This window comes from Crinia signifera, chromosome 12, assembly GCF_055691185.1.
Source record: "Crinia signifera chromosome 12, ASM5569118v1, whole genome shotgun sequence".
Lineage (NCBI taxonomy): Eukaryota > Metazoa > Chordata > Amphibia > Anura > Myobatrachidae > Crinia > Crinia signifera.
In genome coordinates this window covers 75,566,382-75,589,635 of record NC_139228.1, presented here as the reverse complement: position 1 = coordinate 75,589,635, position 23,254 = coordinate 75,566,382, and the positions used below count along the sequence as shown (strand labels likewise).

Genomic DNA, 23,254 nt, shown 5'->3' with positions numbered 1-23,254 from the left:
TATTTCTCTTTCATGTAAAGGTGCGTAGGACTGGGCGAGATAATTAAATCAATTAAACCCCACAAACACGGGGCAACCCGGCTATTTCCCTTAGTGACATTGCTGCAGCACGATGCACCCGGGATGGTGCTCAGAGGGGTTTTTCCTATTTTGTAATAGGCAAAGTGCTGCGATCTAGGGAAAGCCAGTGCAAGCTCCGGCTTTCCCGGTGGGTGATAGTGATGCGCTTCGCCAACGCTGCAGGGCATCCACACGGAGCGTTCTGTGATCCTTTTCTAAGTGATCGATTCAAATCGATTAGAAGAGGGTCTCAAATCGCCCCGTGTGTACGCCTTTTACTTTGGCACCTTCTGAGCGATAACGTTCAAAATATCGCCCAGTGTGTACGCTATGACCAAAAAATTATGAACGCTCCCGGTGGGTCATTAATGACGCCCCCATCTCCATTCAACGGTATATGTACAGGCGAGTAACAACATGCCCCCCCCCTCCCCTGCACCTCCACTTGTAGCCGTGTTTCAGGCGCTAAGAACGGCGGTGGTCAGAAGACCGAGCCTGGAATTCCGACGGCCACAATTCTGGCACTTCTAAGATAAGTATATTCACCACCTCCCCCATAACCCTCAACCCCCCCAGCCTAAGCCTTACCTACCACTGATTCTTACATTCAGGATTCTAGCTGTCGCGATTCTACCAGAGTCTTCCTTCTGCCTGCACCCCGAGCGCCTTGATGCCCTCTACCCATTTTTTCTTATATGAATGCCGATTTGCAGCCAATTAGGTTACCAATTGCCCATGGTCAGCTGAATCAAAGTGCGTTTGGGTATCTTAGGTCAGGCCTTAGTTATAGATATACATTCAGTTTGGTTTCAAGAACGGTCTATTTGTCCAGCGGAGTTAAAAGTTGGGAAACTGGGACACAGAAGAGCAAGGTTACCTGTCCAAGGTCATACTACACTAGTGTTCCCGCTAGGCTGTTTTAGCGGGGCGCTGCACCCTGCCCGTTTTTTAAAGGGCAAAATGCGCCCTGCCCTCTAGCAGCGCCCCGCTAAAACAGCCTGGTGCCTGCCCGACTCCTTGCACGGGGAAGCCCAGCGCCGCCTTAGACGGCGATGCCCGGAGCTTCCCCGGCATCAAGGCACCTTCCCCCTGTGGTGACAGCATCATCGGCGCAGCCGGGCCCGCCCACTTTAGTGAAGCCGGCGGCCCAGTCCGCCCACTTTAGTGACACCGCCGGGCGGGCCCGCCCACTTTAGCGACGTCGGCGGTCCGGCCTGCCCACTTTAGCGACGTCGGCGGTCCGGGACCGCCCACAAGTGTGCCGTCGGCTGCCCCGGCCCGCCCCCCGATGCAATTTCTAGAGTGAACACTACTACACCATGGGTCTTCAAACTGTGGCCCTCCAGATGTTGTGAAACTACATGTCCCAGCATGCATTGCCACATTTTTTCCTATAAGAGCATGCCAAAACTATCAGGGCATGCTGGGACATGTAGTTCAACAACATCTGGAGGGCCACAGTTTGAAGACCCATGTACTACAGTCTCCAGCACTGTTTCCAGCCAGAGAGTTGCATGGTAGAGATGCCTTATTAGCGGCCTCAGACGATTTTCTCTTACCTCCATAAAACAAACATTTTAAAGGAAGACACTATAGCTCATGCCTCGCCAGCTGTTGTGAAACTACAAGTCCCAGCATGCCTTGCCACAGTTTTGCTATTAGAGAAAGCTAAACATGTGGCAATGCATGCTGGGATTTGTGTAGTTTCACAACAGCTGGAGAGCCACAGCATGGCCAGGCCTTTCATATATACGAACACCCAGTAGAACTATACTACAGGGGGTATTAAATCCGGGATTACGATTGTCGGAACGTCCCGGCAGACGGAATCCTGAGTCGTTTCCATCCGGTCCGACAGTAACTTGACAGTCGGAATTCAATGCTCTGACTGTCGAGTGTCGGAAAGTCCGTGGATCGGGCGAAAACGCCCGCGAAGTGCCACAAAATGGTTGTGAATACGACAATCCACAGCAGTTTCCGACAAAGCAGATCCGACTTTCTTCAAAGTCAGATCCGTCGCCTTTTCAATGCGGTCGTTAACAGCAGCATTGAATAGGTGAGTGCGATATTTCCCCTGTCGGGGAAGATCAGCAACAATTGAATACCCTGGTTCCCCAGCACCATACAACTTACAGCTGCCATCTACACCTCTGCGTATACAAGTATTCACTCTATTAACTGCTTTCTAGGTTTATTTTTTAATACAGGTTGAGTATCCCGTATCCGAATATCCGTTATCCGAATTATTCCGAAAACCGTACATTCCAGAAACTGAAAAAAAAAAAGATACATCAAAATACATCATTGAAATATTAAAATATTCCAAAATACGGAATAATCCATTATCCAAAATTCTCCTGGTCCTGGGCATTTTGGATACGGGATACTCAACCTGTATTGCACATAGATAGAAGCTAAATGACTATCACTATCAATATAAGAAAGGCGACGTACAAGAAACAAAACCAACTCACCGGACAACGCAGGCAGAGGCTCAGAGTGGAGGCCGATGTTGGCAGAGGCCTGGCTCATAGGTGAATTTCTGATCTTAATCTCTGGGGTGCTCACATAGCGTTTGTGGGGAACCTCAGCAGTGGCAGGCAGCTGCGGGCAGAAACATACAAGATCCAACGGAATCAGTAAATAGCCACATAGTATGTTATACCGACAACACAAAGCAACGAGGACCCTCAACACGACAACAGAAGGCGGAATTGTCGAGTCAACTCATTTGTATCAGAAAAGAAACAAATTCAGCAAACCATAAATAAAAATACTGCAGGCGCGTTATCACTTGTTTAACGCTTTCACACTAAAGCACGGAACCTTCTTATTAGCATTTCATTTAAGATTTGCTGTCACTTTAAAAAAAAAAAAATTATTGGTACTTGTGTAGTTTCACGGTGGCAGGCTACGCTATGTTGTCAGCGTAGCCCAACTGCCGCCTAGCGTAGTCAGCTTGCTGTCCCCACGGCAGCTGTGCGTAGTCAGCGTAGTGTCCCGTCAGGCAGCGTACTGTCCCCGTGAGCTGCAGCTGTTCCCGGCGTCCCTGGCAAGACTAGCGAGTGCCTCTCACACAGCGCCGGTAAACGCCAGATCCCTTGCGCTGGCGGAGAAGCGATCATGCGGGCGCGGCGGAGAGGGGCTCCATCTGCCTGAGAAGGGCATGGTTTGCCCTAAAGCGCGCTAAAGCTGTGTGAACACCACCGAACGGATCCAGTCCTGAGGTCACCCGGAGTAGCCGCATCCCCACAAAGGACCGCTGGCCGGCTATTTGGAGGGAGCTATTTTTCGTCTCTGAGGCACAGTATATGGATCGGACTACCCCCAAGGGTTGATACGCTTGTTTTTATTGATTAAATGTGAGTTGTTTAATAAAGGTCATGTTTTACTTTAAAAGACATAATCGCACTATATACTTCTTATCGAGCCCCTAGGGAAACTGTTTGGGGGAAGCGATTGAGAAAGACCTCATTGATATCACTAGAATGTGAGTGAATCTGAATAATAAATAAATCCATCCTATTTCAGACAATGCTGCACTATGGTCTTTGTCTTGTTTTGACCCTTTTTTTAGATCAAAAGACTTTAAGATCGGTGTGTATTTACTGTGTAAGTGTTATATATTTATTCTGTGTTAACTCGCCAGTGGATTTACAAAAAAAAATCCTTGTTGTTGTCCTATGTTGTTTGGGCTTTGGTGAAGGCTTATTTCTATCTCCTGGGCTGAGTGTCACTATTTGCGCTGTGTTTTTTTTTAGCATTTCTACCTGTTCCTATGCTGTTAGCCTGAGCCAATGGTGATCTGGCAGCAGGTCGCGGCTCAGCTGGTTAACAAATACTGTGTGGAACCAAATGAACAAACTGAAGCATAGTCAGGCAAAGCGGGGGCCTGGAATACAAAGTCAGCAAACGGAAGGGTCAGAGTCACTAGGTAACACGGGCACACAGAAGACCATTATACTGAGGGCAGTAGAAATAGGCCTGGTTTGAATTTGGCAACAACCTAGCCCTCAGCCAGTGACCTGCAGCGCAAGGTCAGGCCAGATATTTCTACAGCACAAATACATTGCACAACGCTTTACAGACAATGTTCACAGGTGTACACACACACACACACAACCAGTCTGTTTCTGGATATGTAACAAACAGGATACATGCAGACGACCAGCGGTCAGAATACAGACGCCAGGAGGGAATCCCGACAGGGGCCAGCTAAGTAAACTAGCCCTAACCCTCCTGTCCTGCAGCCTAAACCCCTCCCCTGCAATCTTGCCCTTACTATCCCCAGTAGTACCTAACCCCCCCCCCCCCCCCTTTAGGCAGCTTAACCCCCTCTCCCCGCAGCCTGGTTTGCTTTCATTAGACTCTTTGATAAAGTCCCCACCAGGGACGAAACGCATTAGAGAGCAAGAGGACACGTTACTTTCTCCACGGTCTCTGCTGAACAATTGGTTTTATGCTCCATTCATGGACATTCGTTTGAGAGGAGGGAGACCACCTAGCGCCTGCGGCCAATGCGGATTTGCCTGGGTGTCTACTGCAGACAACGCTAGGAGAGACGCGGCCGCCTCACCAGCACGTAGGACCCCACATTCGGTAGCGCTCAAGCGGCAGCTCACAGATGGACTCTCATCTAATTACACACCCAGACATAGGTAACAAAGACGTTACCACTTCAGTTCACCAATTCAAGCTATATAATGGTCTCTATTATAAAGAGATCCACCTTTTTAGTATTCATTCAGGGTATAGTCTACATAGTTCTAGGCTTGCCAATTGTGGCATTACTTATCTTATTGACCGTCATATAGGTGTATTCTATGTGTTTATTTTTGTTATATTTTTTACATATAAATATATATATTGTTATAATATATCTCATTGTGCTGTTAGAATTCTGCCATGTCAACCCACTAGTATAAGTAAGAAGTGCAGATAAACCCTCTGGTTTGCAAACTTCATAAGCCATAGAAATAGAAAAGCCAGATTAGAATTTGCTAACAAACTGTGTTTTGAGATGGAGATGTGAGCGATTCCAGCGACTCAGCAATGTCAATTGGAGCGGAAAAGAATGGCATTGCCCGAACTCCACCATGTGGAAAGCTGGACAACAGCTTCCCCAGTATCTTCATGCAGAGGTAGATTGACACTCTGCGTTGGGCCAAGAATGATCGGATCTGGGTTTGTATTTCCAATCTCTTGTTCTGTGGAAGAAAAACCCTTTGAGATATTGTGTCTATAAGGGCCCCAAGGTGTACCATGGAGGTCGAGGGAACTAGGCTGGACTTCCTCCAATTGATTAGTGAGACTGAAGCAGGATGGTTGTCAGCTGTAATGGAGATTGGTGATCTTCCCTCAATTCTGCCAAGAGAAGGAGGTCGTCAAGGTAGGGAAGAATTCTGACTCCCTGGAGGTGTAACCGAGCCACCATTACTGCCATGATTTTTGGGAATACACCTGTTGAGAGGCCGAAATTGAAAGTGATGGGCCTGTACCGCAAAGCGAAGGAAATGCTAGTGTTCCAACTTTATGGGTATGTGGAGATAAGCGTCTTGGATAGCCAATGACGCCATCAGATCTCCTGGTTAGATGGACTGCAAACTCGAACTGAGAATCCCTCAGTTCGATCTTGAATCCTGAATTTCGGCACTTGGAGGAATAGATTCAGTCTCTTTAGGTGGATAATTGCCAAACAAAAGAGGTTTGAGTAAAAGCCTGCCCCTCTCTGGCCTGGAGGGCGAGGGACTATCACCCGAGACCCCAATAGTGTTGAGATGGCTGTCTCGAGGGACGTGGCGTTCAAAGTGTCTACTGGGAGACCCATTGTGAAGAACTGTGTTGGGGGCATGGACCAAGAGGTTAGGAATAGCGGTATGATATAACATCCAATACCCTTGAGTCGGGCATGGAGTTTGGCCAAGCTTCTGCGAAATGAAGAAGACGGCCTCCTACCCACAAGACAGCTGACTCATGGCGGTATGGTGTCAGCCTGCTTTGGGGCCTGGCGACGGCCGGCCGAGCCCTGTCGGGGCTTGGATTTCTGAGCTTTTGGGAAAGAATGCTAAACTCTTGAAGGAGTCTGTTCTTGCCTTGCATTGGGGGCAAAAAAAACAAAAGGCTTGTTGCCTAGGTGTTGGAACACCTGTGGAAAGGCAAGCTGACTTTGAAGCAGCAATTGAAGCAATTCTGGACTGAAAATAACTGATCCAGAAAGAGGTAGGGCTTCTAAAGCCTTCTTTGAGTCATTATCCGCTTTCCAGGATCTCAACCACAAGGCTGCCACTGAAACAGCTGATATCTTAGATGCAAAAATGCCTGCATTTACCTGAGGTAAGTACCCGCCTCCTTAATATTGTCCACTAGGGACAATAAGTCAGCTCTACGTGTGCCAGGCTGCAGACATTCTGATAAAGCCTCAGCCAAGTGACTGATAGCCATAGTAGATGGACAAATGGCAGCTCCTGCATTAGTGTCAATGGATTTTAGAAATTGATCCAACTTTTCATCCACTGGGTCCATAAGTGACGTAACGTCCAGTATAGGTAGAGCAGTTGCCTTGACTAGTCTAGTCACATGGGCATCTACCTGAGGAGGATCCTCCCATTGTTTATAATCCTCCGAAAGAGGGTAAAAAGTGGGCAAAAAGAATGTGCTTTGAAAGCAGGAATCTTAAATTTGGGTGTTTCCGGGCTTCCTGAAATAGACTGTCAAATACAGAACAGTATAAGAAAAGAAATTTGACACAGAAGAAATAGTAATCACTTTGAATCATGCACCAACACAAAGGAGTATGAGAAGGAAAAATAACCAGACCATTGAAACAGTAGTGAAGGTATGAGGGGGGGGGGGGGGGGGGGGATTTGTGAGCTCCTCTCCTGCAAACAGCCAGCTGCCGTGTGATTAAAGTGGCCCCGACACAAAGAGAGGGGGAAGGAGAGGAGCGCCCTTGGTAGGAACCCAGGAGGGGAGGGGGGCAGGGTAACAAGGCTACAGCTGCCCCCTTTCCTGAAACCACAGAGCGCTGCGGTGTGAAATTGCCTTGTTGTTTCCCCGCAGCACAAAAAAATCCCTGGTGGTCTAGTGGTTTCTTAGGGCTGAAGTGGCACCCTATTCCTCAGAACACCAAGGAAAAAAACCTGTCTCTGAGGACAGGAAGCGGAATTAAGAGGGGGGGGGGTGGAGCTACGGGCTGCACTCTCTCAAGGTGTCACAACTGAAGGGCTGGATGAAGTCGTGTGGTGTGTAGCAACTGGAGACGGACCAGAGGATGAAGGATTAAATCGTGCAGGTTTAATAATAGAATTCATAAATGGAAACAATACACACTTGAATACTTTCTTAAAGTGGCAGTTAGTGATAAACAATACTTGAGCCAGCAAGGCACTTTAGAAGGAGAAAGTTCATTTGAATAATGACAGTTCAAATAGCATAGGACGGCAGGCTGGGGTCTTGAAGAATAAGAGGATCCGGAAAGAGAATGTACTTGATGGTAAATGAAGGATCCTTGAAGACTGGAAGAAGATGAATGAAGATTGGAGAATTGCTTGGAAGCAGGAGACTTGAAGGGCTAGGCCAGGAAGCTCAGGGATACAGGCAGAGACCAGACTGTGGAGAGAACTGGCAGCGATGGGGTTAAGTAGTAACCTAGACCAACACAGAGCACGAGCAAGGCACCAAGGTCAGGAAAGGTGAGTCAGAGAGCCGGAGTCAGCTGGGAGCTGTGAACGCCTCTGGAGACTCTTTGCACTGACGCTGAACAGCCCTAGGCAGATCCCCTATATCCCAAGAGGGCGGCTGCCATTGGCTGTCAGGTCAGTATGGGAGGAAACCTCAGACCTGGGCCAATCTGCTATTTTGCCCTTAACCAAGATGGCGGCGCCGGCCTCCCGGCGCCATTACAGCACACACTACTACACCTGTCGGCGTCCCACGCTGCCTGCTGCCCACCAGACTGCCGCTGCCCGCTGCCGCTGACCCGGAGACCACTACACGCTAGCCGACGGCGGGCGCGGACGGGTGAGTAATATGCCCGCCGCGCACCGCCGCGGCTGAGTGTGACAGTACCCCCCCTTTTCTGGGTGACCCCAGGGCACCTACGCACCTTATGTGGGTTCCTTTGAAAGAATTGCCTCACCAGACGGGGAGCATGGAGATCTGCAGCATCAACCCAGGAGTTCTCCTCAGGACCGAATCCAAGCCACTCCACCAGATACTGCAGATGGGCATTGCGACAACGTGAGTCGATGATGCGCCTCACTTCGAACTCAGTCTCTCTTTCAGAACCAATCTTGGGCGGTTTGGGCACCTTCTTTTGATATAAGTTCAATCTCAAGGGCTTTAGAAAAGACACATGAAAAGAATTTGAGATCTTCAGGGAAGAAGGAAGCTGTAGTCTGTATGCAACAGGATTAATGACTTGCGTGATTGGGAACGGTCCGATGAATCGGGGAGCTAGCTTCATGGATGGTAACCGAAGGCGTATGTGGCGGGTAGACAGCCACACTCGATCTCCAACCTTCAATTTGGGAGCCGCTCTTCTTTTCCTGTCCGCCATCCTTTTGTATCGAGCGGATGCTTTGAGGAGAGCGGTATGAACATCTGACCAGATCTTCGCAAACCGTTGTAAAGAAGCAGCAGCTGCAGGAACATCGGATGAAGATAAGTCTGAGAAATCTGGAGATCGGGGATGTTTGCCAAAAACAGTTAAAAAGGGAGTGGTGCCGGAGGATGAATGATAAGAATTATTGTGCGCATATTCCGCCCAAGGCAGAAGATCCACCCAGTCGTCTTGAGAAGAAGAGATGAATAAACGAATGAAGGCTTCCAAGTCTTGGTTGACCCGTTCCGTCTGCCCGTTGGTTTGTGGGTGGAATGCAGTGGAGAACTTGAGTTTGACTTGTACAGCGGAACAGAGAGCCCTCCAAAACTTTGCAACGAATTGCACTCCACGGTCAGATATAATCTCTTTGGGCAACCCATGAAGTTTGAAGATTGTGGAGATGAAGAGCTGAGCCAGAACTGGAGCGGATGGAAGACCTTTCAATGGGAAGAAGTGCGCCATTTTTGAGAACCGGTCAACCACCACCCAGATTACCGTATGTCCTTTGGAGGGAGGAAGTTCACAGATAAAGTCCATAGACAAGTGGGACCATGGTTCTGTAGGAATGGCTAGAGGTAGAAGAGGACAGGCAGGAGATATTCTGGAGGACTTATGCTGGGCCACCAATATGAACGTAACAGGAACATTAGGGTCTTCTGTGCACCAGTATGTCCTGCAAAACGGGAAGCGTGTGCCCAGGACAGCACTCTTTTGCGAAGATTGAGGGGAACAAAGGTTTTGCCCGGAGGAGGTGAAGGTTGGACCGTAACTTGAGCAAAAACCAGAGGGTCGAGGATTGGTCGAGGAGGAGTCTCTAGGTCGGCCGGAGTATCGAAGGAGCGTGAAAGGGCATCGGCCTTGGCATTCATTGACCCGGGTCTGAATCTGATCTGGAAATCAAATCGTTCGAAGAACATGGCCCAGCGGGCTTGACGAGCAGTAAGACATTGGGCATGCTTGAGAAATGAGAGATTCTTATGGTCAGAGTATACCGTGATCTTATGTCGTGCCCCCTCCAGGAGGTACCGCCACTCCTCCAACGCTAACTTGACTGCTAGTAACTCTTGCTCCCCAATGGGGTAATTTTTCTCCGCTGGAAGAAACTTCTTAGAGTAGAAAGCACAGGGGTGAAGTTCCTGGTCCTCCCCTTTCTGTGACAAGATTGCCCCGACTCCCTCTGAGGATGCGTCCACCTCGATAATGAAGGGTTTGTCGAGGTTCGGCTGAAGAAGAATTGGAGCAGAGACGAATGCATTCTTTAGTTGTTGGAAAGCTAGCGAGGCTTCGGGTGGCCACTGACTTGGATCTACTCCCTTGCGGGTTAGAGCTGTAAGGGGTGCAGCAAGGGTGGAGAAGTCCCGGATGAAGCGACGATAATAATTTGAGAAACCCAGGAACCTCTGGATACCTTTGAGCGTGGTAGGCGCTGTCCAGTCTTGGATGGCTCTTACTTTCCCTGGGTCCATCTCTATCCCAGTGCTGGTGAGGATGTGGCCAAGAAATGGAATGGAAGTGACCTCGAAGACGCATTTGTCTAGCTTGCAGAACAATTGATTTTGGCGTAGACGGCGCAGGACTTCAGATACAGTTTGACGATGGAGATGAAGGTTAGGAGAGAATATGAGGATATCATCGAGATACACCACGACGGAATGATACAGTCATGCAAGTGGTTAAACAGTTCGTACCCCAGGCCTTGATCTCCATGCTGGTCCAATCAATATGAGGATTGTGTTTAGCGAGCCATGGCAGACCCAGGACCACCTGGTGTGATGACTGAGGAAGAACTAAGAACTCTAGAGTCTTTTGATGTAGAGCACCCACTAGCACTGTCACTGGATTGGTTTGAAGGGTGATTTGCCCACTACAGATACGACTCCCATCCACTGCAGTGAGAACCAGGGGATGGGTCAAGGGTTGTACTGCCAGGGAGTGTTGAAAGACGAAAGATGAAGAAAGAAAGTTTCCTGCCGCTCCGGAATCCAATAGGGCCTGGACTTTATTTTCCCCTTGAGGGCACACAATGGTAATTGGAATGGTGGAAACAGTTGAGGAGGGAGATGAAAGCAAGACTCCTAACCGGGCCTCCCTCGGGGAGGTTAGGAGCGTCCGTTTCCCGGACGCAATGGACAGGAGGACAGCAAATGGGCAGAAGACCCGCAGTACATACAGAGATTCTCCCGTCGTCTACGGGACTTTTCTTCCAGTGAGAGCCGAGAACGATTGATCTGCATAGGTTCATCAGGTGGTGTAGTTGTGGAAGGACTTGGTCTAGGAACGGGAACAGCATTTGGGGTGAAGCGAGGGCGAAGGCGATCAGAGCGATTTCTCTCTAGTTGGCATTCCTGCATCCGTAGATCTACTTTGTTGCACAGAGAGATGAGCTCGACCAAGGTAGCCGGGAAGTCACGAGTAGCTAATTCATCCTTGATACGACCTGCCAGCCCATTCCAGAAGGCGGAGAGGAAAGCCTCTTCGTTCCATTTTAATTCTGAGGCTAGGGTCTGGAACTGCACAACATACTGTCCCACCGATCGGCTACCCTGGCGAATCCTCAGGATTTCAGTGGCGGCAGAGGACACTCTGCCAGGGTCATCGAAGATGCGACGAAGAGAGGTAATAAAAGCTTCATAGTCATTGAGCAGGGGGTCAGAGCGTTCCCAGAGAGGGGACACCCAGTCCAGAGCTGACCCTGCCAGGAGAGACACAATATAGGCCACCTTTGCCTTGGAGGTTGGGAAGTGAGATGACTGCAAGGTGAAGTGGACATCACATTGGTTCAGGAACCCACGGCATGCCTTTGGCGAACCATCATACTTGCTGGGAGTAGGGAGTTGCATGTGATGAGGAACTACGGATCCTGGTGTGGAAACAGGAACTGGAATCTCTGGTGCTGGAGCCACCGACACTGAGGGAGCCGCCTGGGGCGGGGACAAGGCCTGAAGAAATTGAGCCACTTGGCGTTGGGTAGTTTCCACTTGTTCAAGACGAGCCACGATACCTTGAAAGACGTCCGCCATGGAAGCCTGTACTTCACCCGACTCCATCGGGTCAGTGCAAACTGTCACAACTGAAGGGCTGGATGAAGTCGTGTGGTGTGTAGCAACTGGAGACGGACCAGAGGATGAAGGATTAAATCGTGCAAGTTTAATAATAGAATTCATAAATGGAAACAATACACACTTGAATACTTTCTTAAAGTGGCAGTTAGTGATAAACAATACTTGAGCCTGCAAGGCACTTTAGAAGGAGAAAGTTCATTTGAATAATGACAGTTCAAATAGCATAGGACGGCAGGCTGGGGTCTTGAAGAATAAGAGGATCCGGAAAGAGAATGTACTTGATGGTAAATGAAGGATCCTTGAAGACTGGAAGAAGATGAATGATGAATGAAGATTGGAGAATTGCTTGGAAGCAGGAGACTTGAAGGGCTAGGCCAGGAAGCTCAGGGATACAGGCAGAGACCAGACTGTGGAGAGAACTGGCAGCGATGGGGTTAAGTAGTAACCTAGACCAACACAGAGCACGAGCAAGGCACCAAGGTCAGGAGAGGTGAGTCAGAGAGCCGGAGTCAGCTGGGAGCTGTGAACGCCTCTGGAGACTCTTTGCACTGATGCTGAACAGCCCTAGGCAGATCCCCTATATCCCAAGAGGGCGGCTGCCATTGGCTGTCAGGTCAGTATGGGAGGAAACCTCAGACCTGGGCCAATCTGCTATTTTGCCCTTAACCAAGATGGCGGCGCCGGCCTCCCGGCGCCATTACAGCACACACTGCTACACCTGTCGGCGTCCCACGCTGCCTGCTGCCCACCAGACTGCCGCTGCCCGCTGCCGCTGACCCGGAGACCACTACACGCTAGCCGACGGCGGGCGCGGACGGGTGAGTAATATGCCCGCCGCGCACCGCCGCGGCTGAGTGTGACACAAGGAAGTTCATCTCATTGGTGCTCGGTCCTCCAGCCTGGGAATACCCCCCTATCCCAGCATCCACCGATGGCTGCTTGAAAAAGTGTAATATTCTGCAATTGCCCAGTCCATCACCTGATCTCAGATCAATCAAGAATGCATTTCAATTGCTGAAGACAAAGCCAAAGACAGAAAGATCCACAAACAAACAAATGAAGACATAACAAAAGGAGGAAACCCAACATTTGGTGAAGTCGTGGGTTTCACACTTTGGCCATTGTCTGCAAAAGCTTCTCAGCAATGTATTCAAAATGTATAATTTATGTAGGATTATGTTAATATTCTCCATCACACTTCAGTCCGCGGGAAACAGGGGACTCTATAAAAATGGTTGCAATGTTTAGTACAACCCACTGAATTAAAGCGGACATTCTGCACTTCAATTGCATCGAGCCGCCCCGAGCGGCAGAATCGCATGTGACACATCCCATGGGGTCCTTTTACATGTGATGTATCGCCTGTGACCTCGTTCCCCGCCGTCGGGAGTGGGGCCAAGTCGGAGGTCAGGCGGGCAGCAGGTCCGACCTGCGGCTCTGGTTCATTGCGCATGGGACCATGCATCGAAACTGAGGGGGGGGGGGGATGTCAAACACATCTGATTTGAGCCAATTGGGTGAAATCAGCGCAAATTGGACTGGTGTATGGGCACCTTAAGGGTCAGATGTATCAAGCTTCAAAACGTGATAAAGTGGAGAGTGATTAACAGCCAGCCAATCAGCTTCTACCTGGCATTTTTCAAATGCAGCCTGTAACATGGCAGTTAGGAGCCGATTGGCTGGTTGTTTATCAATTTCCATTTGGCCCCTTTTTGAAGCTTAATACAGCTGAACCAATGACTTTTAAGGCTAGGGCAAGGTGAAGGTCGGTATTATGATGTCATAAATGAGGAACACGCAAAAAGTGACCTAAGAAATGACTAATCTCTCCCAAACTTTCTATTGTACAATGACATCACAAGAAAGCCGCCAGTGCGTACATGGCCTAAGGCACAGAAGTAAAACTCCACTGTAATGCTATAGAAGCAATTACAGCGCACCATAATTAGGACTGTCACCGGCAAACGTCATTCTAATGAGCTGAATGGGTTTATATGGAAGGGAAATGTGACAAGCTTGGACAGAGCAGTCGGTGGAACTAGTTCTATTGTCCGTCTCTTGGCAACACCACACCTCCTCTATTCATTACCCACAGAAACTTGTGCCTGGCAAGTACAAAAAGCTTCTCCTGCTCTGCGCTGACATAATGTTTAACTTATGCTGCTAATAAATAATAACGACACGCGTCCAGGCAGAAATTGTGACTTAAAAGACAAAGGCTTCTGTATACGGTGACACCCAGATCTGAATGTGGCCGGGTTACTATGCAGTAGTATTCAATCTTATGCGGTAACTGTTATACGGCTCAAATTTCAACGACCACGTCAACATTCAGAATGTCGACAGATGAAGTGTCGTTATGGTTAGGTTGTGGGCGGGAGCGTTAGGGTAAAGCTGGGTACAAACATATTTGATCCCCGGCTAATCATATTAAAATGCTTCAGATCAGAGGAGCGGTATGTATCCAGCGGTGACACAATGTGAGGCGGCAGTCCAGCACATACGGTTGGGACCGGGAGGTGGCATCTTTGGGCGGGCGTTATAAGTGGTTTATTAGTTAATGCTCCTGCATCGGCGCTGCATCCATATCTATACAATTGTCAGCTCTTCACCGGATATCGGTCCGATTATTGGACAGTTATGTACCCGGCGTTAGGCACTAGAGGTAAGGATCACTGTAAAGGTTAGGGTATCAATACTTACCCGTATGCTGAAGGCTCACAACCCTGACCCCGAAGACCACGATTGTGGACCCATGTGGATATTTCATCATGGTTAATAATAAGCCTTTTTTTTTTCTTCTCCAATAGTTATGCAATTGTCTTTTATTTCTTTTTTTTAAACAGACAACGGGCTAACCGTGCCTACGGTGTCACGGGACACTGCCTGGTACTCAATCATCCATGCGCTGTGGCGGCTCTTCATGCTGCCAGCCGGACGCGGGAGGCTGCGGCGGGTCTGGTAAGAGGCCAGAAGGGTCTGACGGGCGGCTGAAGGCGGTCTGATAAATGGCCAGCATTGTATTTGGCCAGCCGAAGCTCTGTTCAGCCAATGATAGCAGTACCCTGGGTATATAGAGGGGTTACCTGGGCTATGTGGCTGTCAGTGCAAAGAGTATTCTGTGCCACGTGGTTCTCAGAGTCTCCCGTACTTAGGTCTTCTTGCTAGTCTACTGCTCTGCCAGTTTCCATGCTCAGTTGCCTATTGGATTCCTGTCCTATTTCGCGGTGAGATATTTGAGCTGCTATTATAGCTGCAGATCCTAGCCTAACACTGACCCCGTGTCTGCGCTGCTCAGACGGGAGAGTTCCCCTTCAACATCTTTTGGTTTCTCTTCTGGCATCATTTTAGCAAAGCATCCTCTTCCAGGTCCTCGTCTCCGCTGTTCTTTAAAAGCCTTCCAGTACACCAATATCATTGTCCAAGGGCTTCAGTATTACTCTTCAATATCTCCGTCTTCATCATTTCTTCACCACAATGTTCGGAAAAAAGATTAATCTCAAAGACATTCATTTGTGATTTTCCCATGAACTAAGTAACAGACTCTGGAAAGTGGTTCAATAAAACAGCCGGATCCATCCACGGTCATTCCCAGATCGCAAAAAAGCAGTTTGGGAGTTTGCAGTGTCGGTAAATACAAAGCCCGCAGCATGGTGAGAGCATTGTAGCGCTCACCTCCCTGTCGGAGTCCCGGCAGTCAGGATTCCGACGTTGGTATAATGACCCTCGGAATCCCGCCTGTGGGCAGCTCATGCCGCAGGTTAACCTCTTCAGTGCCACAGCCGTCATTGGCCATGTGGGTGAAAAAAAAGGGAAGCTGGCTCAGGACTGGGACCCAGCCACGGGTTGCTAAGGGAAACTTCTCCACTTGTCCTCTTTATGGCCCTTATTCCGATCTGATTGCAGTACAAATTTGTTTGGAAAGTGGATAAAACCATGCTGCACTGCAGGTGGGGCAAAGGTAACATGTGCAGAGAAAGTTACATTGGGTGCCGGATGGGATCCCGACAGTCATGATCCCGACGGCCAGCGTCTATTCTCCCTCTTGACCCCCATGAGGTAGAATAGAATAGGTGGCAAGCGTAGCGAGCTCGCAAGGGGCTTTGTTGCGCTCGCCATGCTGTCCGCGTCTGGCCAGTCGGGATCCCGACGTCGGGCTAATGACTGCCGGGATCCCGACTGTGGGAACCCTATACCACACCGTTACATTTGGGTGGGGTGTGTTGAAACTGAAATCTTAATTGCAGTGTAAAAGTAACGCAGCCAGTATTTACCCTGCACAGAAACAAAATAACTCACCCAAATCTAACACTCTGCACAGGTTACATCTGCCCCACCTGCAGTGCACATGGTTTTGCCCATTTTCCAAACAAATTTGTACTGCGATCAGATCTGAATAAAGGCCTTTACGGTTTGATACATCTCCACATAGCCACAGAGCTTTCAATAGGTCCCATGAGTTCAGAAGTGTTCCACAGTAGGTCATGTGAGTCAGAGGCAGAACCGGGGCCCCTGAGGACCAAGGGGCCCACTGCTAGCCTGTCACCCGCTGTTTTTCACTATGACACTCTGCCTCCCTGTGCCTGTCCCAGTCGCCCACTGCCGTGTTACATACTGTGAACTTGCGTTGGGGTGGAGGAGAGGGGCCTATATTATATTTTTGCACCTGGAGCCACTGATGTGAGTTCAAAGGGTGTTCCATCGTCTCTCTGCTCACTACATCATACGCCATGTGTTTGTGTTCGCCATGGTAACGGCAGATTTATAAATCATTAATAGCAGCCTGAAATAACACTTCTAGGTATGGTAAATACTCCTGTATACTGCCTCAGTGATTATAGAACACCTTTAAAATACATTTTTGACTATTAAAGTAAAGCCCCAAGTGTCAAAAAAGACACTAATCATACAATGGGGTGAGGATCAACAGATCTACAGATAAAATAGCAGTCGATACAGAAGGTTGACATGCAAAATATTGACATGGGATACGTAGACAGTAGAAAGGTTTTTTTTTGGGTGTCTTCACGCTTCAGAAAAGTTACTATTCCCAATCGCAGTAGGCTTCAAAAATTTTAAAAATAGAAAAAAAAACAACGTGTGTTGACATGTGTGTCGACTATTGTTATGTCAACCTTTTGAACCGGATGCCCTTATATTTTACCAGATACCTCATACAATACTAAACCAACGCCCCACTACGTTCGTTATCCTCGGAAAGTCACCTAATGAAGTCACCTATGGTATATACTTGGAATAGTCACTGGCACAGTGGGCACAATTGAGATGTGGTTGCTGCTGATCTCTTTTGTGGTATGTAATCGCAATTATATTCCGATATTGGCAGAACCTAGCCGAGCACAGGGATGCCCACTGTCTGATGTCGCACCATCTCCAGCGATGGCTCAGGTCGCAGATTCTCAGCGCCTCTATAGATGAGCAAACCAAGCTGCTCTCCAGTGAGGAGGAACATGGTTCCATCACCACCTGTAATGGTAGGAGGGACGGAGTTCCACCTCCACCACAGGCTGGGACAGTCATTCCAACAGAAAAGCCTGTCCCAGTGGCTTCTTTTTCAGTCACGGCGTATGTGATGTCATGTGGTCACCGCTGCTGGAGTGAAGAAGAAACACTAATACCCCTTTCACACCAGCCACCCGGCAATACCCAGTATTTTTAAGCGCCGGATGCAGCCGGACCCCATTCACACCACCCGCAAATTACCGGGTTAAAGCTTTTCAATACGGTAATTTGCCGCAAAACCCGGGTTATTTGGTGGTGTGAAAGGGTCAACACGGGTCTTGAATCCCGTCACTCCGACCCTGGTCAAGAGCAGGGTCGGAGCGCCAGGATTCAAGACCCGTGTTGACCCTTTCACACCACCAAAAAACCCAGGTTTTGCGGCAAATTACCGGGTTGAAAAGCTTTAACCCGGTAATTTGTTTTGTGGTGTGAATGGGGTATAAGAGGAGCAGGCTCTGTGCTTGCTGAAGACAGGGTGAGAGGGGGCTGGAGGGACACAAAGAGGAGAGTGGGCTGCTGGAGGGACATGGAAATGATGTGTATAAGGGGCACCACTGTGTGAATAAGGGGTACCACTATATAATGTAATATGAATCAGGGGCGCTACACGCTGGGTAATGTGTATATGGATTGTGCCATAATGTTAATTGGAGTTACTATTGTGTGGTTTGACACATTTTTTGAAAATCTAGGAGCCAGGATGAAAGTGTCGTAGCCAGACAACCAAAGGGTGCCCACACACGGCGCATTTAGCTCCCATCACATCTAGTTACAAAATGCATGAGATGCGCTACAGCAGCGCGCCATGTGCACCAGATGCAATGTGATGTTGTTCAAAAAGTACATGCCACACATACGTTTTGTACCGTGTGATGCACGGGAGCATGCATCGCCTCACACGGTACAAAACATACCATGTATGGGCACCATAACTCACCATAAAAAAAAAGCAGGAGGGGGAGAGGGGAACGTTGGCCAACGCTGCCCATGCCCCACTGATCTGTCAGGAGGGGAAGTTCCCAGCGAATAAGCAATCTATTATAAATGGGCTCATAGAGAGCTCTGTCCCTACTCCTTCCGAAATCATGTCCCATCACAAGCATCCATGTCCTGACATACTCTGTGCTGCTGGGGAACCAGTACATAGGGAGGCTGCAGATCAGACAGACAATGTTCCTTTGCCGGGAGCCCTGCTCACTACAGAGCCGACGTTACAGGTCTTGCACCGCTCACCTTCCCGCGACGGGTCATTGAGGGCGGCAGTGCAAGCCGGTTCTCCCTTATCACCTACGATACCAATAGCAGCGATCACTCACACTGCGCAGAGCACAGTTCATATCTGCCAGTAGAAGGAACAGACCAATCACGGATGGATCCACAAACCACAGAGAGACGGCGGCAGCAGTAGGTGGAGCCTGGAGGATGAGGTCACTGAACCAGGGCCGGCATCAGAGACTCCCTCAATCCACTCAGTGTCCACCCCACAGCACTTTTCCACCCCGTTCAAGGTCCACTGTCAAGCATCCCCCCCCTCTCCATGAGCCACCAAAAATCACTGTGCAGCACTCAGGGGAAAGTAGTTCCACCACCTCTCCAGGACCACTTTGAGACCTGATCTGTATTGGCGAGCAAAAGCACATTAATTATATAATGATAATTTATGCACCCCGAGAAAACGCCGTCTGAACGCCCATGACACCTGTATTTATCCACCCACTCACCGTTACCACCCCCAATCATGGTCTTCCTATCATTCACTTTGCGACCGCCATAGCAATTCACTTGCTGTACGTGTGCACTGCGGCTCATAAGAAAACATAATCCAATATGCTTAAAATAGCCGCTTTGTGACTGCATGTGAATCGCTTATGGTCTTTTAGATCTACAGTGTCTAGTTCTACAATCAAAAGATTGACATGAGAATTTCATGTTGTTTATGTCGACATAGGTCAGCATGGACACCGTACAAGTACCGCGTCCGATCGCCATGCTTCGGGCACAGTGTCTCTCTAGAGTCTGTTTTCGTCTACCTCTGCGATCCCCATGCTTCAGGCACACTATTATATATTCTAACGTTATGCCAACATGGATGGTAAAATTATGAACAAGACAGTTTTTACCCAAAAAGTTTAGAAAAACTTGTGTTGAACATTGACTGTCGACCATTAGACCATGTCGACCTTTTGATTGTCTAGGTAGACACTGTAGATCTAATGCCTGGATCTGAACCAGGTTCAGTGGACTTTTCTTAATATAAGAAATACGCTTTAAAGAAAAACGCCCCTGTCCCCCACATTTACTTACAAGGATGAGTGGGGCAGACAGAAGCGTTGTGGCAGGTGATACGGCCGCCGGGGAGGCAGCCAGCAGGTGGGTTATGTGCCACCGAGATTGCAGCTGCAGGTCAGGAGGCAAGGAGCGCAAGCTACGAAGCGGAGGGTTCAGGCGGCAGAGGTGCGGCTTGCATAGCGTGACCTGTGACCAAGTCAAGCTGCACAGGCCGGAGACCGGGGTCGCATTCCGAAATCCCGGATATTTTGTGGCGAAATCCCAAGATACCGCCGATCCCGAACCCAAGATTGGCCACCCTAATTCAATCCCAGCCACTGTTTTCATTGGGCGGAAATAGCGTCCACATTGTATATGCCGAATGTAATTCAACATATACAACATGGGTTCCGTTTTTCAGACTGGAGGAGGTACTTGTGAGTTATCTGGACGCCCGATTTTTTGATTGTATGCCTTAAGTTAAGGCATACAATCAGATGCGATGCGATGCGATATCGCATCGCATCGCATCGCATGCGATATCGGATGCGATGACCCGATTTTTCCATAGGAATCAATGTTAAAATGATTCCTATGGAAAAAGGGGTCCTTTTCATACCCCTACTATCCAAGTGGGCATGGAGTTGGATATAAACCTGTGGCGAGCGTAGCGAGCCACCGAGCCCGAAGCGTGGCGAGCGAAGCGAGCCCCGCGAGGGGACGGTATTCCGTGTCCCCTCGCGGGGCTCGCTACGCTCGCCACGCTTCGGGCTCGGTGGCTCGCTACGCTCGCCACAGGTTTATATCCAACTCCATGCCCACTTGGATAGTAGGGGTATGAAAAGGACCCCTTTTTCCCATTGAATTCCATGTTAAAATGGACTCAGTCCATTTTAACATTGATTCCTATGGAAAAATCGGGTCATCGCATCGCATCGCATCGCATCGCATCCGATGGTCGCATGCGATGCGATGCGATGTGCCCGATCCGACCCGATTTTCAAATCGGGCGTCCGGATAACTCACATGTACCCTGGAGGAATATATTGGCGGATTGATTACAGTTGGATATTTTGGACCTGTGAAAATAGCTGCCGGGATGGAATACCCCCATATCCTTTGAAATAACATGTTCAGTGCTGCATTCATCATACAACAAACAATGCAAGATATTGTTCACTTTTCTATATTCCACATACTTTTTGTCCATCAAACACTTTTTTTAAAAACTAGCGTAAGTTCAAAGGTCCTAAAGAACCCTAAAGCTCAGAAAAAGGTTATATATTATGGGAAGTGAGAGCAGGCAAAGGTCACAGATGCAGGGATGTTGCGTGACGAATGAATGAAACCAACAGGGAGAAAACATGAAATCAACACATAGCACATACCTGATCAGAGGTCGGAGATCCTGGAAACAGATCCACAACACCTGGGTCTTGACTTTCCCAAGGGAACTTATTTTTTCCTTTCCCAGCGCTCAACATTCTCCGAGCTACAGGATCAATGTGAGGGACCATGACTCTACCACTGTGATCAGCGGCTCTAGACTGTCTACTAAGAGCTCTGTTCCCTGTCAAAAGCCAGTCGGTGTCAGCTCCGGGCAAATGATAAGTCCCTCTCATCTGAGCAGATGACGGGAATGGAAGAGCATACTCTACCAAACCTTGTGGGGAAATCCTGGGTAGAGTCTTACGTGCCAATCTGGCCTGAACAGCCATCATTAATCCATCGCCATCTTCAAGTAACTCTACTTCATCAACTGCTTTAAGGAGACTGGTCTTCCCTTGGCCCATCGAGACAGCCAAGACCGCAAAGGCTTCCAACGCGGCATGACGGACTCTCCATTTACTATCTATTAAACAAGGTGCGATTTCACAGGCCAAATACGGCAAATTGAAGTCTTCACTTGGGTAGGTCAACAAGGACACAATACAAATGTTGACGACTTCCTCCCTCACTCGGGAGTACTTGTGTTTCACGTTTTCAAGCAGCACGGTTAACACGGTGCCAGGCCCAGCCACTTTCATGAGTCTCATGTATATTTTCATGTACTCCTGCTTAACCGTTATCTTCCCATCCCCGAGCAGTTTCACTGTTGCGGCAATAATAGGTTTGAGGAACTCCTTTACATTTTCACCAAGATTTATTACAAAGCAATAAAGGACGTCCAACGTGACCAGAACAACGGTGAAGTTACTATCATCTAGTAGATTGCATAAAAAGCTGATAAACCCAACCATATGGGCGTGCGATACTGAACTAAAGTCCCAATCCTGGATAAGATACTTAAGTTCCTCAATGGCGTACGTTCTAGATTTATAGTCCTTCAGATCGAGAAGTCTGGATTGCAGCTCCGGTGGGATGACTCCGCAGCTGCCATCGCTTCCCGACACGTATGGGTGGACCCCATTGCCTTCCGTTATTACCGGCGAGGTTTTGTGGGTATGTGAATGTGGCCTAACTTGAGAACCACTCCGCCGCGTAACTGGTCCACTTGGTACATCATAATAAGTGCTGTCTTGCGTATGTGACCTTCTCCTTGCGGACGCAGTTTTCAACTGTTTAGTATCCCCATTAAAAAGCATATTTATTCTCAACATGGGAAAACGTATTTAAGGTTAGAAAACTTCATTGTCTTCATCATGACAACCCTGGAGACGGAGGTGGCCTTTAGGACTACCTCGTAATTTTGTCCCGATGGTAATACTGATTATGATCAGGAACCAGGCTATAAAAATGCTACAAGGATAAGGGTATTTTTCCAAAAAGACAATGGCAGCAAGACTGATTATCGTTCACCCTCCCAAGGATATCAAAATAAACCAATCAGATAACAATGGGCTGGCTCCTTATGGCTGAAAATAAACGATTTGGTCACTTCATTGTCGTCAAAAGTTCTGCTGTTCATCACACATCCCAGGCAGGCGTGATTCCTGTGTGAATAGAATGAACAATACACTAATTAAACAAAAATAATCAGCAGATAAACACACATCAACTATTTGCAGAGAGCAAAATGGAATTTTGGGGCTGCAATGAGACAGCAGTAACTGCTAAGTCATAAGAAATTTGGGACTCAATCCAATCGAACGGTGTGAAGTTCCTTTGCTGCAATGGCACCCAAACGCGCACCCTTCAATCAGCCCGATTTCACCCAAAACTGCTGAACCCTATGGTGCAACAACCAGATTTGAGAGTTTAGGCAGCTGTGACGTGTGGCACCTGCATTAATAACTGGTATAAGTTATATCGTTGCTTATAACTGGAAGAGCCCACTGAAATAATCCCCTCCCTCTGGACATGGGCTGGTCAAACCGGTCCTCGAGATCTACCAATGGTCCACGTTTGCCAAATCACCAAGCTGGTGCACAGGTGTAGTCATTACGGTCACATTTCCCAGACTCCCTAGCTGGTGCACAGGTGTAGGCAGTCATTACTAACTGCCACATTTCCCAGACTCCCTAGCTGGTGCACAGGTGTAGTCAGCCATTACTAACTGGCACATTTCCCAGACTCCCTAGCTGGTGCACAGCTGTAGTCATTACTAACTGCCACATTTCCCAGACTCCCTAGCTGGTGCACAGGTGTAGTCAGTCATTACTAACTGGCACATTTCCCAGATTCCCTAGCTGGTGCACAGCTGTAGTCATTACTAACTGTCACATTTTCAAACATGTTGCATTCATTCCTACTGTAGATCCACAGGATGCTTGAGAAATATAAACCGGTGGTATATCTT

The 23,254-nt window shown here is 48.5% G+C and overlaps 1 protein-coding gene across 1 annotated transcript in view; it reads right to left on the bottom strand.

Annotated features, from left to right (window-relative positions):
* TOGARAM1 (TOG array regulator of axonemal microtubules 1) overlaps positions 1-23,254 on the bottom strand; it is a 67,624-nt gene that overhangs the window by 40,603 nt on the left and 3,767 nt on the right. The window contains exons 2-3 of the mRNA XM_083166118.1: positions 20,904-22,448; positions 2,535-2,664 (exon numbers count right to left, since the gene is read on the bottom strand). Of these exons, the coding sequence (XP_083022244.1) occupies positions 2,535-2,664; positions 20,904-22,115 (1,342 nt within the window). The 5' untranslated portion in view covers positions 22,116-22,448. The remainder of the gene's footprint in view (positions 1-2,534; positions 2,665-20,903; positions 22,449-23,254) is intronic.